This window comes from Mytilus galloprovincialis, chromosome 3 (genome assembly GCF_965363235.1).
Source record: "Mytilus galloprovincialis chromosome 3, xbMytGall1.hap1.1, whole genome shotgun sequence".
Classification (NCBI taxonomy): domain Eukaryota; kingdom Metazoa; phylum Mollusca; class Bivalvia; order Mytilida; family Mytilidae; genus Mytilus; species Mytilus galloprovincialis.
The window spans coordinates 21126873-21148218 of NC_134840.1; the positions used below are offsets into that span (position 1 = coordinate 21126873).

General features: G+C 31.6%; 1 protein-coding gene across 1 annotated transcript; it reads right to left on the bottom strand.

Annotated features, from left to right (window-relative positions):
• Nucleotides 1-2833: 2833 nt before the first annotated feature.
• LOC143067400 (zinc metalloproteinase nas-15-like) lies at nt 2834-20875 on the bottom strand. Its single transcript, XM_076240637.1, has 16 exons — nt 20685-20875; nt 15104-15215; nt 14522-14627; nt 13596-13678; nt 12973-13093; nt 12508-12577; nt 11603-11806; nt 10906-11050; nt 9976-10083; nt 9052-9192; nt 8444-8605; nt 7207-7458; nt 6915-7070; nt 6470-6601; nt 5106-5634; nt 2834-3314 (listed from the first exon to the last, which is right to left on the bottom strand). Exons 1-15 carry the CDS (start codon nt 20703-20705, stop codon nt 5516-5518), a joined length of 1932 nt encoding a protein of 643 aa, XP_076096752.1. The 5' UTR covers nt 20706-20875; the 3' UTR covers nt 2834-3314; nt 5106-5515.
• Nucleotides 20876-21346: the final 471 nt, after the last annotated feature.

Sequence of the window (21346 nt, forward strand, 5' to 3'; positions counted from 1 at the left end):
GCATATTAAAACTAATGATTAATACACCTGAACTAACCAAAAATCGTGGATTTACTTAGATGCTTAAGAAAGGTTGATTGTTTCTGAGAAACGAGTGTTAGAGATGATCACATGATTAATTGTCAAAAAACAAACAAAATGAAAAGTCTACGTAACTCACTCAAAATTTTAATAATGAATGAATTATTATTGTTCTATCATAATGTTTGTATTCTTGTCTTTCATTTTTGCTGATGTACTTTGTCTATATGCCCCTTTGGTGTTTCTTTGCCTTTTGTTTTTAAGAAGAAATTCACAATGAGCAAATAGACAAGCGGCAAAAAGGACAAGGGAAACTTTTAATTTAGATTATGTAGAGTATATGCCTAAAAGAACTATATACTATATTCTGTTTATACTTTGAACGTCAAAATTATTTTATATCTACATATGGCATTATCAAGATGCTTGATTTCTTGATTGACAACGTATTTGTTACGTTCGGAGGACGTGTTTTTCAAAAGACTGTCGGCATTCCAATGGGAACAAATTGTGCTCTCTTCCAGCCGACTTGTTTCTTTATTGTTATGAGATTGACTTCATACAGGAACTTCTTAGGAAGAAAGATTAAAAGTTAGCCATATCCTTTAACTCTACTTTCCGCTATATAGATGATGTTCTTTCACAAAATAATTCAAAATTTGGTGACTATATGGAACGCATCTATCCCATCGAACTAGAGATAAAGGATACTACAGATACAGTTAAGTCGGCCTCATATCTTGACTTACACCTAGAAATTGACCATGAGGGTCGGTTGAAAACAAAACTTTACGACAAAAGTGATGATTTCAGCTTTCCAATTGTGAACTTTCCATTTCTAAGTAGCAACATTCCAGCAGCACCTGCATACGGGGTATATATCTCCCAATTGATACGATATTCTCGTGTTGCATTTCCTATCATGATTTTCTTGATAGATGGTTGCTGCGCACAAGGAAGCCATTAAACCAAGAGTTCCAAATGGTGATGTTGAAATCATTCCTTCGTAAATTCCTTCATAACGAGTTGGTTGACCGTTAAACGGTTTCAAAATGATATCGGATACACAGGCAAAATTTACTCACATGAATTTCACATGAATCTCACATGAAATTCACATGAAAAATTTCACGTGAGATTCACCTCAATCGAGCTTATACATGAAACTCACGTGAAAATGTTCATGTGAATTTCACGTGAATTGAGATTCACATGAATCTGATGTGAAATTTTTCACATGAATTTCACGTGAAATTTACAACAAAATTTTTTAATATTTTTCATGATTTTGATTAAATTTAAAAATTTAGATGTTATTTGAAATACTCTATTTTAAAAATTCATGTGAATTTCACATGAAAAAATATACGTGATTTTCATGTGAAATTCACATGAGTTTCACATGAGATTCACATGAAACTCACAAAACTGATTTCACGTGAGTTTCACGTATAAGCTCGTTTGAGGTGAAATTCATGTGAATTTCACGTGAGATTCACATGAATTAAATTTCACGTGAAATTGATGTGAGTGAAATTTGCCTGTGTATGTTCCTTACGTCGTAACTACAATCCCCTTCCCTTTCATGAATGTGACCTACCGAATTAGACTCTTTAACGGATTTGTTATTACATAAGCAACACGACGGGTGCCACATGTGGAGCAGGATTTGCTTACCTTTTCGGAGCACATGAGATCACCCCTAGTTTTTGATGGGGTTCGTGTTGCTTATTTTAGTTTTCTATGTTGTGTCATGTGTACTATTGTTTTCTGTTTGTCTTTTTCATTTTTAGCCATGGCGTTGTCAGTTTATTTTCGATTCATGAGTTGGACTGTCCCTCTTGTATCTTACGCCCATTTTTTACATGCTGAACGACTGATGTACGTCGAACGCGCGATCTAGGTCATAGCTATTGTTAACCTAACCATGTATGTGCCTGTCATGATAAGGAATCGGTCCTAGTACTTAAAATCGTATAATAAAAAAGCAATACATAAGGTTGTTAAATTCTATATATGCCTTTTTATGTTTCCTTGTTACATATTTGTTTATTTTTATAGTGATCAAGATTTAAACACAATATTGACTACTGTAACCCTATTTTTACATTTGTACCTATTATAAAATTGAGAATGGAAATGGGGAATGTGTCAAAGAGACAACAACCCGACCATAGAACAGACAACAGCAGAAGGTCACAAATAGGTCTTCAATGCAGCGAGAAATTCCCGCACTCGGAGGCGTCCTTCAACTGACCCTTAAACACATATATATACTAGTTCAGTGATAATGAACGCCATACTAAACTCCAAATATACACAAGAAACTAAAATTAAAAATAATACAAGACTAACAAAGACCAGAGGCTCCTGACTTAGGACAGGCGCAAAATTGCGGCGGGGTTAAACATGTTTATGAGATCTCAACCCTCCCACTATACCTCTTGTCAATGTAGAAAAGTACCTACTATATATGTTTGTTTTGTTCACGCATCGTTGTCATTATAATGGAATTTGATGCGACTGTCATACAAGTGAGAGGTTTAACTAGCTATTTTCTACATAAGTAAATGCCTGTACAAAGTCAGGAATATGACAGTTGTTATCCATTCGTTTGATGTGTTTGAGCTTTTGGTTTTGTCATTTTTATGGGACTTTCCATCTTAAATTTTTTTTCGGAGTTCAGTATTTTTGTAATTTTACTATTTGATAACTGTGCTTTAAAAGATCTATCGTTATTATCTTGCCCCAAATATGACACTGATCTTATTGCTCAATGATAGTAATATGATATTTAAGATATATAAAGACATACATTTACATATTTTTATTAAACAATAATCAATAACAATAACAGCACCAAAGATAAATTAGTCAATGATTGAAATGTATATTATATATGTACATGGTCGTAAAATATAAATAATTGTTTTTCATAACTCGTCGACCTTTTCTCCTGTTTCCTATAGAGATTGCATATAAATATATATCCGACAATATACATCTATTTGGTATTTTTTTATCCTGTAATTTACATGCGACACTTAAAGGTTTAGTGCTTTTTCTTAAGTTTCTAGTGACCCTTTATTTATTGAAGATTATTTGCCGGGCGTCGACTTAAAAATTTGATTTATAATTTACAAGGTAACCAGAAAAAATCAAACAAATTAAAAATCCAAATAGTATATTATGTACATTTGAAAAATAGCCTTTAGATAAAACTATATACATTTGATATCAATAATAGATAATGGTAGAAAATATGGTCACGAGCAAAAAAACCTAAATTGCAACTATTTCACTGTGCTTAAACGGCTGTGGGTAACTTAAGTTACCCACAGCCCAAGATGGAGCCGCCTTGCGTCGGTTAGATACTTTTCTTCTATAGAATAACAATACCACGAATGCATCAATTAAACAACTGAATTTAAAAGTTGTATTAATCGTTTAGGGAAACCACTAAACTGGAAAGGTGATTAAATTCTACAAAATAAACGATCACAGCACGATTTAAAAAAACACTTAGGCTGTCCGTAACTTCAAAATAACTTGTCCGTAACTTTTTTCATCATACCAATAGAGATGTCCGTAACTTTCAAAGAATCGACATACGCGGATGTAATGTTTAAACTGATGATAGAGATTGCATCGAATACATATTCACAAAACGAAGTAGATGTCTAGTATGATATAATTCATTGTATCGATGGAAGACAAAATTGGGAAAATATGAAAAAAATCACGATAAATCCGCAAAACTCGGGTTTTGTATAACGTCGGGGTACCCGAATCGCCTAGTTCGGAGGGTTGTTTCCGATCATAGCAGATAAACTGTTGAAACATCATTGTTCGTTTTTATTTTTGAACAAGTAGACTATACAGGTATTTTTTACACATACATGTAGCATGTATACACTTACTGATTTTCTGCCAGCAACGACAAGGGTAGCGTGAATCCGGGATTTTGGAGGGGAACCCAAATTGCCCAGGCATGCAGTGGATAGACTATACGAGACTTAAGTGCACAAAAAAGCCAAAAACACTTTTCTCTCATCCCCACAAAAACAAATCCCATCAGCATTGACAGTAAAATAAAAGGGGTGTCAATCTGGACACACTGGGACGTTGCGCACGGTGATATTGCGGCACCCTGGCCAAGATTTACAGTAAATGGGAAAACTTTAAAAAAAAAGAGGACATTTTGTATAAATGAATAAACCTAGTTTTACAGCTAGCTGCATATTTCATTTGTATGCAAGTTGCATTAAATCTCATTAAACTGAATAAAACTAAAAGACACAATAGGTAAAAGTCAGTGACAATAAAAGGAAAAGAGCAGTCAACATAGTGTAACAATTCGACATAGTATATAAAAATATAAATAACTACGTAGGACAACAGGGTAATTTAATAGTCTAACAACCCCTGATAACATACAAAGAGAGAAAAAAAAAACATACTAGGAAACATATTAAAAAAATCATAACACCATAACTAACTGGTGGGATGTATAAATACCGAGCCGCGTCAAAGAGTATTCATCAAAATACACATAGAAAGAAACAGAGGTGAAGGTAAACCGCAAACATATAATTAAACTCAAAACAAAAGTTCAAACCATAACCAGGATGGAGTACCACAAACCCCACATAAAACTTCTGTGGTGCAAGTATGATGCGTTAATAAAATCACATTTGGTGGTGAATGAGTAGTATAAACGGCCGCGAAGGTTACAAATATGATGTTAATTGTCTTCTAATTGTTGAAATTATAATTCTTAAAATTTTAAATCAAAAGTTACCCACATCTAAAAATAAAGTTACGGACAGTCTGCTTAGTTTCGATAAAAAAGTTACGGACATCTTATGCATTTTTTAAAGTTGACCTTGCGCTTTAGTGAACTCTATATTAACAAATTTATGGTAATTGTTAGTCATTTCTTTATTCAATAATCCTATAAATATTTACATTCTGCATGAAAAACGTCGCAAAAGGTACATTTTGTATGAATTAAATATCAACGAGTTTAGAGTCCGCCATCTTGGGCTGTGGGTAACTTAAGTTACCCACAGCCGTTTAAGCACAGTGTATTTGCTATGGGAACGGTTTTCAATGTATATGAACTGAACGTGGATAAAATGAATATTTTGCAATTGTCTTTAGCTGTTTGTACATTGGCCTAACTGAGTGTGGATTGCTAATATCTGGTTACATTGCCTAGTGGGAATAAAAGGTTAAATGTAGGGACATTTGTTTATATCCGAAAAGTTGCCTCTGATTTTTCAAAGAAATTGACATTGTGTGAGCGTGAACTGCGAAAAGGATCCCAAAATGAACGGCTACATAAAAATAAATATTCACATTACCATTTGTTCAACAACAGGCAACTTTAATTGCACAAGACGTAAAGATAAGATTTATGTGTGCCTATTATTTGTACAATAGAGGGATAATTACAGGATAAAATACTAGCAGTATATTATAAACAATTTTATTAAACAATAATCAATAACAAAACCAGCATCAACGATAAACTAGATAGAGTTCCTATGAGTGTGTTTGCATTGTTCTCTGTGCTTGCTTGAACGACTTGTTCTGCGGCTTGTCTTAAACCTGAAAAATAAAAATTTCAGAAATTGCCTTAGCTGTGTTAAAATTATCAATGTGACAAGAATACTCATACCAAACAAAGTCGGTTATTTATTCTGTATTTGTTGTAATGAACTAAACATAGATGACTTGTCTCGTCTGGATCCAAAAAACAATTTGGGTTTCCACATGAATATATTTTCAATAATGGAAGAAAATTACACCTTTCCGGCATACTGAGATGCCTTGCATTGAAATCAAGTCTCATAAAGCTGCATGTCAATTTAACCTCAAAACACAGTGAAAAATATTTACAAAATCAATCAACAAGTAAAACAAAGATGGAATTATATGCGACTGTGATACAATTGAGAAGTTTAGCTAGCTATAAAAAAAGGTTTAATCCATCCTTTTCTACATAAGACAATGCCTAAAACAAGTTATATAGGAATATGACAGTTGTTATCCATTCGTTTGATGCGATATGGCTTTTGATTTTGTCATTTGCTTAGGGACTCCGTTTATAATTTTCCTCGGAGTTCGGTATGTTTGTTACATCACTTTTTTTTTTTGCTCATTCAAATAGTAAATTGTGCTTTTATAACCATCGGAGCACCATGCCGAAAATATAAATGAAAAGTTATTGTTAACTATGTCATACATGTGACATAAAATCACATTTGAGATACATTTTCCAAGAAGGCATTCATTGCTGTAGAGTAATTCAGACACGTATTTGAAAATGCTTTCGTATTATCTACTCTTGAACTTGTACATATGAAAAAAAGAAAAAAATATTTTTTAGGTCAACCTTATAGTTTTAAAGGGTTATTTTTATTTATCTCAAATATGTATTTACCTGTTGTACATCTTCTACAAGACTTTGCACATCGTTTCAACATGAACCCTGGATTTATGACACAATGTTGATGTTCTGCCCAGATTGGACACATTTCGGGACTTGTCCATGTGTCTTTACAATTATTCATGACTAAAAGTATAAATCAAATCATTAAACGTTTGATTGTTTTACTGTATTAAAATATAATCAAGTGAAATTATTGAATTAACATTACATAAAACTTGTTTTGTAATAAGATAAACTTTTTGCTGAAAGGACCAGACATAAACATTTATATTTATTTTTCTTAAAGAACAACCAAACCCTCCAAACTTACAGCGTTCTCTGGATTAATATTTATCAAGAACCTCGATCTAAACCCCAAAAGATAATTGCAATTTGTCAATGATGTTGATCCTCAAAAGACTACCAAAATGCTAATAAATGTTTTATATGGACATACCTGTTTTTTCTGTCACACCAACTCCACCATCATTGTCCTGGCAGACCTTACAGGAAAGCATACAATTAGCTTCCATAAAAGTTGGATTTATTGTGCAATGTTTGTACCGCGCCCAAACATCACAATCTTTATTTGGATAACGGTTGACACAATCCGCTAAAAAACACAAAAAAATAAAAATTGTCATTTGTAGATTATTTATTAATAGTTCAATGTGTCTAAAATAAGAGCAACAAAAAACATATTTGTGACAGAAAAACACGTTTTGAGAATTAAAAAAATGGTATCTTACCGACTGGTTTCCTAGTTGTGGGTTGTGTAGTGATCACAGGAGGTCTAGTTGGTCGCCGTGTTGTCATTGGTCTTCGTGTAGGAGTGGTTGACCCAGATGGTTTTACTGTATTTACAGTTTGTTCATCGAATGGACATGTAAAGCACGCCTTTCTACAGTTCAGTGGCATCCACCTGTCATTTATGATACATTCCCCTTTCCTGCCCCATACTTCACAAGCTGTGTCATTATTATGAGCATTCATACACTGGGCTAAAATCAAAAATGAATGTATCATCAACTTTTTACAATTAAACAGCTCCCTTCTGTCTAAATAGAAATAAACTGCATTGCACATGATATCATTTTAATGTTTAAAAAGGATATTGAAAAGCCACGTGCCACTTTCGGTTTTTGCAAAACATCTTGAAAGGGTTTAAATCATTGTAAAATAAGTCCAATGAGAAAATGGTTTAAACATTTGGTAAACACTTAGATTTCTATAAAAAGAAATAAGAGACGTATACATCGAGTTTTAGTGGCGTCAAGTGGAAGTGCTAACAAAGAAAGATTTTAAGTAAGTATACGCAGATTTGACTTTTTTTCCAATTTCGAATTAAAGAGTTCACACGAGACATGTTCCTAATTGGGACATATGATTTTGACGCTGAGCTAGATAATTTTCCCTGTATTTCTAGTTTTACATGCTTAACGTTTAGGAACTGACTTTCCATTTAGGATAAAAATATATTGAAGATACAAACCACGAGAAAAACAATCTACTGACAACTTATTATCTCCTAACACAGCGAGATCATATATATTGACTTGATAGCCATGTAAATAAAATCTAATGAAAATTGTTGTAATCTAGAATAGAAAACATTCAGAAATTTTCAGACCAAGCTCAAATCGATCAGAGTTTTTGAAAAAAACTTATATCGAACTCGTTTCGGAAAACTGCTTTTAAAACTTTACTAGTTTTCGTGTTTTACTAGAAAAGTATGTGTAAATGACTTTTACATTTCATAAACCATGACATTATTGTTATTCTGAAATTATTCACTGATAAAAAGGTCTTACAAAATCATGAAAAGGATGAATTGGGTTTTGAGTTCTAAACTTGTAACTGCAGAAATCTTTAACGTGTGATGTCATTTTAATAACATGTTTACAAATTGTGACTTGAATAGAGAGTTTTCTCATTGGCACTCATACCTCTAATTAGAGTCTAGAATTATATAGACACTATACTTACTCTGTGGAGGTGTACGGTTAATGGTGAAATCATTGCAATAACCACACGATTTTCTACAGTTCTTTTTCATGAAATGTTCAGCAACTCTACAATCTCCGACTTCGTTCTTCCATTTGTCACAAGTGGCATCATCGTATGTGTTTTCACACAAAATATGTTGTCCTGAAATAGTTAAGATTAAGCCTTATTGTACTTAAAATAATTAGATTAGGATTATATTGATTCACATCCTCGTCTTCAGGAGGGAAATCAAATGAAGAAAAAAATCTAGTAAAAGGTCATGCAACTTTCAATTTTTGTTCGATAAAGAGCAGACATATGTGGGAAGCAACTTTGATGATCGTAAACGTTCAACATATGAATAATTTAAGTTAACTCTATCTTGGGTTGCATCTCTGTCAACCATAGCTGAATAGGGTTCTTTTTAAGTTTGATGCTGTCTAATTTTTATGCATTTAGCTTCCGTAACAATTGCTATCATATATTTGTAACAATACATAGAAACATGAATCCCACCAAATAACAGGTTTGATCACAGCTTTTCCGGAAGAGTAGGCCAACCCTTCACCACTAATGTACCAACCTTATCGATGCATATTAATAATTACCTTGTGTGTTTTTCTTTTCTTGAGCACAAGCTTTTTCACAGTTGGATTTCATATAACCTGGATTCCTTTGACATTCACCTTGTCGTGACCATATGTAACACAGCCAGTTTTCTCTATCAGTCCTCGCATTATTGCTTACAGCTGAAAAGTGACAAACACAGGTCTGAGATATAAGTTCGAGGACAACTTCTAAAAGTTCAGACTTTTCAATTGAAGTGGGTTATACTTATTTTTTGTTTAAATCATATGTATAACGCACTACCAGATACTTTTTTCTATTGCTTTACATTTCATTTGTGTTCCTCTTTTCAGTGTAATGATTAAGGTTAAAAGGGGAGGATTTAGATTTTTTTTAAATAGTAAAGCCCCGCAACATATGCATTGGTCGGTGCCACTGCTGGTGGACGTGTCGTTTCCGATGGTATCACCAGCTCAGTAGTCAGCACTTCGGTGTTGACATGAATATCAATTATATGGTCATTTTGATAAATTTCCTGTTTACCTTGCAAAACTTTTGATTTTTCAAAAAACTAAGGATTTTCCTGTCCCAGGAATAGATTACCGTAGCCGTATTTGGCACAACGTTTTGGAATTTCGAGTCCTCAATGCTCTTAAACTTTGTACTTGTTTGGCTTTATACCTATTTTGATCTGAGCGTCACTGATGAGTCTTATATGTAGACGAAACACGCGTCTGTCGTATTAAATTATAATCCTGATCTTTTAACCTATTTACTGCCTTATATAATTGATTTTTAAAAATTTTTCTATAAGTCACGCGATTGACAATTATTAATGAGGTGCTTCCCTAAAGGACTGTGCTTTAAAATTTTCCAGAACTGCTGAGCTCATTTAATAGGACATGTACTGTCCATATTTCTACTTTTATTGATTAATCTTTCGCTAACGTAGAATTGGTACCTACATGTATCTCGTGTTGCTCCACTAGTACATTCTTCTGACCCATCAGGGCAGATGCATTGACAATTCTGATCAAGATAACCCTTCCCTGCGCATGTCACGCCACCACACTCTGAAAATAAAACCACACAACTATCGTTTTATATGACTTTATCTCAAAATGTTTTGATTTCATGTATTTTTTCGTCGTTACCTTATGTCATTGAACTTATCGATGCATTCTATTGGCAAATTTACTCATTGATATATTTTATTTGCTATAACTGAATTTTCCTATACAAATGTGTACATTATGTTTACTATTACCTGAAGTCTCTTTAACACAATTATACATTCTATTTGCTATTACCTGAAGTTTCTTTACCACAATTTGAAATTAATTAGTATTGTAATTTTCATTGTTATTAATAAATGTTATATTAGTATTAAAAACCTAATCTTGAATTCTATCCTAAATCTATCCTATTTTGGGGAAATCTTAGAAATTCAAATGTGACGCCACTTTGTGCGTTTATCGCTTTGGCTAACTCAGCTGTGAATTTTATGTGCTGGTTTAGGTTGTTGTATGTATCCGTGTTTATTCTGTAGTTAGTCACCCCGTCGGTTTTATCATGTATATCTATTACAATTTATATAGTCATTTTATAAAAATTTACTGTTTGTGTTTCTGTTGTGTTGTAGTTCTCTTATATTTAATGCGTTTCCCTCAGTTTTAGTTTGTAACCCGGATTTTTTTTTTTCAATCCATTTATGAATTTCGAACAGCGTTATACAACTGTTGCCTTTATTTATACATTCTGTTGACCTGACGTTTCTTTAACACAATTATACATTATGTTTACTATTACCTGAAGTTTCTTTAACACAATTATACATTCGGTTTACAATTACCTAATGTTTATTAACACACAATTATACATTATGTTTACTATACCTGAAGTTTCTTTAACACAATTATACATTCTGTTGACTATTTCTACGTCAGTAAAGGACAATTCTTTGGCATACACACGGCCAATTTCACTTTCTCTACTTTGATCCTTGGCACGGATTGTTTGTTGTTGATTCCCAGAAAAAGCCTGAAAAAAAACACAACAGAAATCTGAAATAAAGTACATTGAGCAAACTTTAAATTTGAGACTAATTTGTCATGGTAGAATTAAATGTACTTTTAAAGCAGTTGTGAAATCTGATTTGAATATCATATGATTATCATTAATAAATAGTCTGATTTGAATATCATATTAGTTATGAATAGTCTGATTTAAAAAAAAAACAAAAAAATCATTCAATTCCAGATAAACCATGTGTTCGCTTTTACACCGTAAAGGTATCATTTGTATCCACCATAAAAAATAATTATGAGTTCAGCAAATATATAAAAGTGCACCTATTATGATTAAAAGTGAAAAAGTATACAGAAGAAAAAAAAAACCAGACTGGGTTATGAGTCCAATTGCATAATAATAATCAAATTAAGAGAAGCTTAATACTGTATATTGAAATAGATACACATAAATGCATGATCATGTATGTATACTTTTGCAAAAAATGTGTTTGAAGCAGAAATATATTCATGTTATATTTGGAATTATCATATAATTATCACCGTAAGAAAAGTTCTAACTTACCTTAACTCCATAATGCATAACAGAAGATAATTCATAATCTACATTATGACTTTTTATAGCAGCTGGATTGTACTTCTGGAACCATATTTTCATGCTTGGTTCTACGTTTTGATAGAGGATAGTAATGTAGTTATCACGTATAGGACGTTGATGCTCATGAACTACTCCAAGAGCATGTGCAATTTCGTGTAGATACAAGCCTTTCTGTAAAATAAAATAAAATTTAAATAGTTCATGCAATGTTCCAATATATATCATAATTATAGTGTTGAAAAAGAGAGACGAAAGATACCAAAGGGACATTCAAATTCATTAGTCGACAATAAACTGAGAACGCCATGGCTAAACAAGGTAAAACAAACCAAAAACTGAGCAATACGAACACCACCAAAAAAACAGGCGCTCCAGAAGGGTAAGCAGATCCTGCCTCACATGCGGCACAATGACCATTTCATCGAACTTTTCGTTTTATTCATTAACGGTGGTAAATTAAGTTATTCATTCAGATGGCTTTTCTCCAGTCAGTCAAACATTAACCGTTTCTAACGGTTACAATACAATCATGTACTGGTATCATGTTTTAAAATCAGTTATTGCAACATCTTATATGATCTTACATGTAAACATTTAAACTTTGAACTGCAATTCATAAAATTTTAATGTTATTCTTGGCATTTGAATTAGGAATTTTGTCACACTCATGCGTTCAAAACAATTCATGGCGTGAAAACAAAATATTACACAGCAATTTGAAAATTCTGGAAGCTGTGAAAAATGCAAGAACACTATTAGTGTGTATAATCGAAAAAAACAAAGTGCAGGAACTTGATAAATGGCAAAAACATAATTTAATTTAGAATAAAAAAAAATACTGCATATGGAGATAATGAGTTTAAAATACTTACAAATCTACAACCGCCTTTGTCTAGGTTAAGAATTTGCATGCCTCCAACCATACCAAGTTGAGAATTGCATCTTAAAAATAAAAAGTATGTCGGTTAATAGTTAATAGATAATTATTCTTGACTCACTTCTATAATGTATATACGTTTACACATTTTCTCTTTTGGTTATTTCATTAAAATTGGAATAAGTGTTCAGTTCAAATAATTTACCTGTCTTATTCAGATATTATAACATAACATTTAAAGGTATAGAGAAAAAAAAATTTTAATGTACGTCAAGGACATCATGTGTTGTTTTTGTATCAAGCATCGACAGTGTCATGCTAAATATTGACGATTTTGCCAGATTTCTTAGTCCGTAAATTACTCTACCTGAAACCTTCGATACTTAGGCGGTGTGTGTTAACTTCTAAGAAATGACATCAAGACACTATTTAAAGCGAACATTTCACAGTTACTTCTTACCCTAATCCATCTTGAAAGTATACATAGTTTGAATCAGATGGTCGAGCTTCGTGGAATCGAACACATGTAAACTTCTCCCATTCTCTCATAGCTACTTTTATCATCCATTGTTCATATCCACCTTTAATTATATAAATATTAAACATATACATTGAAATGTTTACTTTGGCAAAATATATCAATCAAGTTAAGAAAAATATAAAGACTGTAACAAAAATATCAATGTTTTCCAGTTTTCGGGATTTTTATCATTCCTTATAGGTACTCATTTATGTTCGCAGTCTAGAAATTTATTTTCTGGAATCGTTTCATGTTTAAAGATATGAATGAATAAAATGCAAACAACATATTTTCTCTAATAAAGTGAAATATATATATATATATACCAATATACCGATTTAGTAGGAAAATCACTGTTGATTGTCCTAAACAAGGTTTTCATCACTTATAATGATTGTTATAATTGTTTGTGAACGTATAGTTCACGGAAAAGCCAAATGCTGTGGTACTGTAAAATTACTCTTTTGTGTAACTAAAGCTTTAGGTGGCAACTGTGTGCCGTTAAATGGTACGAATAGTCCAATTCAATATTTATCAATATACCATCAACATTATTTACTTACTGAAATGATTAGGTGCAAACTTGTATGGAACCTTGCCACCTGTCCAGTAAACAGTCTCATCGCTTACAGCTTTTCTTTTTGTTCTATAAGTAAGAAAATTTTATTTATCTAGATTCAATAACGAAAGTGTATACAATAACAAAGACAGAAACATTTGGTGAAAGAATTTGAAGCAACAATATAAACTTGTACATTTTAAAAATAATAACCAGTGTACTCCCAAACAAAATGGAGTTATAATAACAGTTAACTTGTTCTTTCTTTGTAGACACCTAAACCTTTTAGAGTAAAATTTTAAATCTACTATTTTGTTACACTGGAATCACTGCACTAACAGGGATTTTTACAAAAAGGTTGTCTTCTGCTATATCATCTAATGATTTTTGTGCATTCAAGTAGATATTGTGCATTTTATTGTCATGTACTGATTTCATGTGTGTTTAAAAAAAAAACCATATTGAACACTGGTTTTGTCATGTGCTGATTGTGTGTGTATTTTTAAAAGAACATATTGGACATTTGTTTTGTCATGTGTTGATTGTGTGTGTATTTTTAAAAGAACATATTGGACATTGGCTTTGTGATGTACTGATTGTTTGTGTATTTTTTTAAAAGAACATATTGTGCGTTGGTTTTGTCATGTACTGATTGTGTGTGTATTTTTAAAAGGACATATTGGACATTGGTTTTGTCATTACTGATAGTGTGTGTGTATTTTTAGAAGAACATAGTGTGCGTTGGTTTTGTCATGTACTGATTGTGTGCGTATTTTTAAAAGAACATATTGGTCATTAGTTTTGTCATGTACTGGTTTTGGTATTCATTGCACCGCTTTAACCTTCAAACACTTCTCTAGATATCCAAGCTTAATATATTCTTCTATTCAAAGTTTTTACATCAACATTCTTAATAAGGGAATACCTTACCTGGTAGAGTTACCATACATTGAATCATACTGTTTCTTTGTTAAAACCATATCCAATTCAGCGAGTGTCCGGTTTGGGTCTGGTAAAGTCAAGCTAGCTGCAACTCCTTAAAAAGTTTTTAACATTTCAATACATTGTATTAGTTTAAGATAAATCAGGACAATTGGTTAGATTTGAGTCAAGATGGAAACACAATGTTATGCTTACATATATTTAAATATATATATCTGATACAAAATTAATTTACTCCGTTAAACATACTCTTCATTATGTAATGCAAATATATTGATATCCAAATTTATTAAGACAGCCGATTTCTTTTAGGATTCTTTCTGTTTATGTTTAGAATGTTATCTTCTACCGCTGACAAAATCCATAAATAGTAAAATGTCAATGAAAACATTTAAAACTTAAATAAAGTAACACATTATATGACAAGTATAAGATTTATAGTAATAGGTTTTTCATCCTTTAAATACTTTTTTCCGTTTTAAACACTTTCTGATATTCTCCTATAGTTAGCATTTAAAACAAACTTCCAAGATATTTTTTTACCAAACTTTGTTTAATGAGTCCACTTACTGTTTGTACCGCCCATTGCTCCAAGTATAACCTGGTCAATTGTCAGATCATTTTTAACATCTACTCGATCTCGCTGTCCATGTATACAACAGCCAAGGCAAATAACGACTACCTGTAAACAGAATAAAACAGGACTGTCAAATCCATCTGTAGCAACCGTGGAAACTGCTATGTCGATCTTAAATTGTTCTGATTTCATATAATGGTGACTTTTTGAAATGTTTTATTTCATTTTGTATCCCGTTTGCCTTATGCCAAGACTACTAGTACACAGACGTGTTCTCGGGATAAGGCATAGAGATTGATAATGTTTAATATACAGATTGCAATATATCGAAGATTTTGATATTCCAATTATTTAGTAAAAGTAGAGAACCGACAAGGAATCACTGATAACTTATAATCATATATAGTTTTGAAAACTTGTGAAACTAAAATGATGTGAGCATTCATTCGAACATTTCATGTGTTCAGTTTCTGTGTTTTTTTGCATTGTCATTTGTTTTTGTTCACCTCAGTATTTCTGTCATATATGTATACGAACAAGAAGATTGCATTTTTAACAAGAAATTACTAACGTTAGTCATATATTGTGCAAAACTATTTGTTATGAATTAATAAAGGCAACAGTAGTATACCGCTGTTCCAAAGTCATAAATCGATTGAGAGAAAACAAATCCGAGGGAAACACATCAACTATAACACTTTTGCAATTTTCCCTATTGTGCAGTATAGTCAGTGCCAAACATAAACCAAATTTGTTTGTTGGTTTTCTTAACTTTAATAAATAATTTATGTACAGTACCTGGTCAAAAGGATTCCTCACCTGCATTTTTTCGCTATACATTTTATATAATAACACATATTTTCAAAAAAATATTTTGAGGGCTTTTATGGTTGGATTTTTATCATAAAGGCAGCGACGTAGAATTGTCTAAAATATGTTTGTTTCTTTGGTGATAGTTTTGTCTTCAGGTGTTTTTGTTTTCTCTTGATGTGAACACATACAATAAATTTTTATAATTTAATTTGGTTTAGTATATAGCGAATTTCTGAACAGAAAATAATATTTGTGTTTATCTTGTGAAAAAAAGAAAATGATCCACAAAAAAAAAAATCAAATCAAATAAACAAATAAACCTGTGACAATTCTGCTTTTATAGTTAGTTACCAAGTTTCTTAAAATCAAACCAAAAATGACCCAAAAATATTTTTTTGAAAAATGTAGTTTTATATACAATATATAGCGAAAAATCTCAAGTGACGAATACTGATGGTTATTGTACCTGCAAATGGGTTCACAGATATTGCTTCGATATTTATCTATAAAAGCATTGTTATTATTAATTGATTTTAAACATTCCTAGATTCTTTATCCGATTTATATCACTGTCATATTATAAAAGTGTTTGGTGCCAACAACAAAGTTAATTTTGACTGACTTAATTTTATGTAAAACTATCTGGCAGTTTGATCAATTACCATAACTATACCTTCCTGCGGATCCTTGAGAAATACAATATCCGTAATGCAGACAATATTTCCGCCCATTTTTCAACTCTTAGACTTACATATTTCTGACATATTTTTTAAACAAATGATTTAGTTAATTGCATAGTTTACTGAACGTATTATCGGATGTAATATATTTTTCAACACGGGATTAATATGTTTTTTTTTCTTTTTTTATGACATACGAATCGAAAAAATATAAATATACAAATTAAATATTACAGGCAAAGACACGAAAACATAAGATATAAAATGGACTTCTTCGTGAAAAATCTTTAAGGAATTTCTTGAACACTTAATGTCTTTACAGCAGTATACATGAATCATTAACATAACTTATTATTTTCCTGATTCCTCAAAATACAGAACTTCTCTCTATTTAATATAACCATTGAAAATGGGGAATCCCTTTAGTTAGAGTTTGTGAATAAAGAGCATACAAGTCTGCTTGAATGAAAATATAAGACATGGTAATCAAACTGACAAGGTGAAAGATTGAATAATTATTACAGCTTTTGGTAAGAGAAACAATGTTAGCATGGGTAGTTTCTGCAGTATAAAGAGAAGGGGGGTCTAAAAAGACTTTTATTGAATACGTCTATATTTAGATTTAATAAATCTGTTTTCTATCGTCCGAAAGATTTGGGTAAATTATAGAGAACCTTTATCTAAAATTATTTCCTTCGTCACAGTGATGATCCTCAGATGAGCTTAACTATTCGATATTAGAGAAATGGTAACGGCTTTAATAACAAAGCAACCTTCTAGTTTTGATGAAAGTAAAGCTGTCAATACTAAGAAATCTTTGATCAGAACAACTTTAAAGTAAGGCATATACCATTTACATGAATTTAGACTGTATAATCTGGAATGTAGTGAAAGTTTCATTTCTATAACATGTATAATGATTGTGTATTTCAACATGCATTTGTTAAACAATCGTTTGAATAACTAGCGATCATGGTAGGTGACAAATGCATAAGCACGGTCTTTTGGTCATTTTAAACTTAGTTTATTTAACGATTTACAAATTGGTTGCGTCCGGTGTGCTTTTTGGTGTCACTTTCCAAGAAATAAAAGCTAAATTAAGCTGACTTGGAAACAATTACAGGAAGGCTTGGAAACAATAACAGGAAGGCTTGGAAACAATAACAGGAAGGCTTGGTAACAATAACAGGAAGCAAGAGCTAGAACGAGTTATTTTTCTATTTTAAAAACCGTAGATTTGCATGTTGGCCATATTATAGACAGTTGTCTATTTTACTTATAAATGTATGTTCTTTATGTCGATGGGTAACTGTCCTTTGAGGTATACCCAACATATCCTTCTATGCACGGCGACCATAATTGATGCATAGGTGTTGACATACACTAATGACTGATATATTCACTAACCGAAGCAGTGCACATAATGTATATATTAGGTTACACTTTCCCAACACACGACAACCTTATATATCATCAAATGCGTACGTCCAAATAAAACGTAAGAAACTTTTCTTTTTACATACAGATTCTCATATAAATACCGATTAAACGCAATGGAATGTCGACACTCAATTTAATTCTATAACAGATAGTTAAACATTATTACTTATAAATAAACGTTATGATCAATGAACGGTAGCTAAGGCTGCCCTGTGATATGCTTGTGATATACAGACATAAACTGTAAAATCTTGTGATTTAAATTGGTAGTTAAAATATGTATATGAACATTCGGAAATGTGGTATGATTACCAATGAGAGAACTATTCACAAGAATGAAATAAAGCGGATGTTAGCAAATAATGGTCACAGCTGACATCTTTGAGTGCAGTTCCCGAAAAAAAATATTCTATTAAGTCAGCATTTTTTAAATGTTCTATATCTTTATGTAATGCAAAAAATATAAAGTAATTCCGATGTCTGGTCATGAATATAAAAAGATTAAGATAGCCTTAATAAAGCATTGCAGTGATTCATTCAAACGCAGGGCGACCATCTGCCATTAATGTTTTTTGTAGAAATATTTGATTACCGACAGCAAACGGTATCTGGTGAGTGCTACCACTTACATTGATCAAGACTTGTCAATACATGTAATGTTAATACTGACACATACTGAATGAGTCACTCTACATTTTGTAACAATGGACAAGAAAAGAGTGTGATCAAATATCTAGTTAAAAGATACCAATACTTGAGTTTTTTTTCGTTAAATAATCTTTCACTTAAATGTTCATTTTACTTTTTATATCTTTTAACTTCAAAACAAGATACAAAAAAACCTTAAATACAGATGAAGTCGATAAAAGGTACACGTAGGGATTAAATAACAAGAAAACAGAACACGAGAAAACAAGTATTTTACACGCTTTATATTTATTTTGTATGAGAAATTTTCTGAATCCTTATATCGATCTTAAATAAACACTATAATAAGACTACTCCACTTCAAATTAATCACTATACTGGTACAAACAAGAAGTTAAAATGACTACCAAATCCTGTCTGTGTTTTGTTAGATGTCATTTTCTGCGTTGTTTCGATCTGGTGAGTTAATATAAAAAAGAAGATGTGGTATGATTGCCAATGTGACAACTCTTCACAAGAGACAAAAAAAACCTTTTTATAAATTTCTACAGTTTTTTCTTATGTTGTTCAATTCCACCATTATCCCAGTTAGTATAGTAGAGAATTGGCACCTTCAAACATGTTTAACTCTATTTTTATTATGTTCCTATCCCGAGTCAGAAGCCTGTAGTTCAGTGGTTGTTGTTTCATGTTTTTCGTAAATTGTTTTGTTATAAATTAGGCCGTTAATTTTCTCAGTTGAATTTTTCATATTTTTCAATGTTGGGCCTTTTACAGCAGATTATACGGTATGGGGATTTACTCATTGTCGAAGGCCATATGGCTGCTTATAATTATTTTGATTCAATTCATTTAGTACGATAGTTATCTCGTTGTCAATCATACCACATCTTCTCATATTTATACCAAGTTTTGTACTGGAGTTTGTTTACAAGTTCTGTGATATTTAAAAAACAATTATAATTGCAAAAAAAAAAAACGTGAAATAACGTGAAATGGAAGAAGTTGCCTTAAAGTAATGGTATTCTTTAAAGTTTTAAGAGTCAATTCAAGAGACAACTGGTTAAAAAGAATTTTACAGTACAAGGGCAAACAAATCAAACATCGTTTGAAAGCACGTCAGACCATGGTTTAAAACAATTACATATCATTACACTAAAAATGACCCCACTTGACTATTACAGTTGAGTGGGCTGTATTAGATCTTAGTTCTGAAGTTCAATAGGTCTAATTAAAAACTAATTCATTTCAAGCACCTCTATTAAGTTGTCTTTCCGAAATTTTATGACCTTATCTTTTGAAAAAGTTGATATATATACAGTAGTTCATAAAATTGACAAATGAGAAAGGGGGGGGGGATGTATAAAGATAAAAATTCGTAAAATTGATAAAAATTAGTAAAAAAAAAAAAATGTATAAAAATAAGAATTATTACCTAAATTAATTCTTTATTTTAATTTGGCAATGCAATACAATATACCTTTTAATTTTAGTTCGTTATTTTTTGTTGGCCAAACACAATTATGCTTCAAAAATTACCTCATGTTCTAATTCACGTTCTTTTCTTGTAACTTTTTGTTATAAGCACTATAGTATGGTCACTTGTATTCTAAAAGTTGGAAATACGTTGAATCCAACATTTTGTTTATTATAGGTGGCTTTTAATTTTGATGCTGATTATTGATTTTGATTACAATTTCAGTTCAATATTTGACATTTCAACTCTTTTAAAATGCAACAGAAACTATTAATGATTCTGAATAAGGTATAATTGGTCAACTGCTTCAAGTCCAGTGGCAAATATATCATGGATATTTTAGAGGTTATTGCAATTTGAAAGGGACGTGAAGTAGTCAAGAGATTTGTAAACACAACTCCTCGTCTTTAAAGCAAGGAATTTTATTAATTTAAAAAAAGGTAACAGTTAATAAAGTTTTATTGTTAATACAAAAGAAGGAATAAAATAAAGTGTATTTTAATTCCTGTGACTTACCGTCAGTTTTTTAATCCACATCTTTATTATCCAAGTGTAAAATCCAATATGAAAATATTTACTTTTATTTGGTTTTATATATGTTGCTTCCTAAAATATTTCAAGTTCATTTAAGTTCTTTATCCTGGCTGAAAACATTCATTGCGAAGGAGTAGCGGCTAATTGTTTATTATCTATTACTAATGGCATGTGGTTTAGAATGAGGTAATCACTATATACCACATCTGTATCTTTTATCTCCGGATACACATCTTCCTTTTTGTCAGGACCTTTAGTCAATGTATATTCCCTTATAAGTGTACGTTTGTTGTAATATATATTTTATTTATGGCCAATTTCTTAGTAAAGAAGTTTAAACCTATCATTGATAATTCTTAAAAGACAACGACACTTGGTACTCATGTGTGATCCACTTGTGAAAAAAACCCTGAAATGTTGCTGCATTTTTTTTTATTTTTATGAATAATTGCTGTATGAAGAATGAAGAGAGACAGAAGATTCAAATTCACAAACCGAAGACAAACAAAAAATACCAGCAAGAAAAGCGATGAACAAAAGACTAACAACAGTCTACACCAGCACAACATAGAAACCCGCAGACGAGCAACACGAAACCCAACAAAAAACTGCATGGGGTTGTTCTCAGGTATTCCGGGAGGGTT

What these genes read in the sequence shown, in the direction of transcription:
- LOC143067400 (XM_076240637.1), bottom strand. Translation starts at nt 20,705, where the DNA reads ATGTGGATTAAAAAACTGACG. An exon ending in ATGTATGGTAACTCTACCAG is followed by an intron (nt 13,679 to 14,521) that starts GTAAGGTATTCC and finishes TCTTACTTATAG; the next exon opens with AACAAAAAGAAAAGCTGTAA. An exon ending in TAACCGTACACCTCCACAGA is followed by an intron (nt 7,459 to 8,443) that starts GTAAGTATAGTG and finishes TTTTGATTTTAG; the next exon opens with CCCAGTGTATGAATGCTCAT.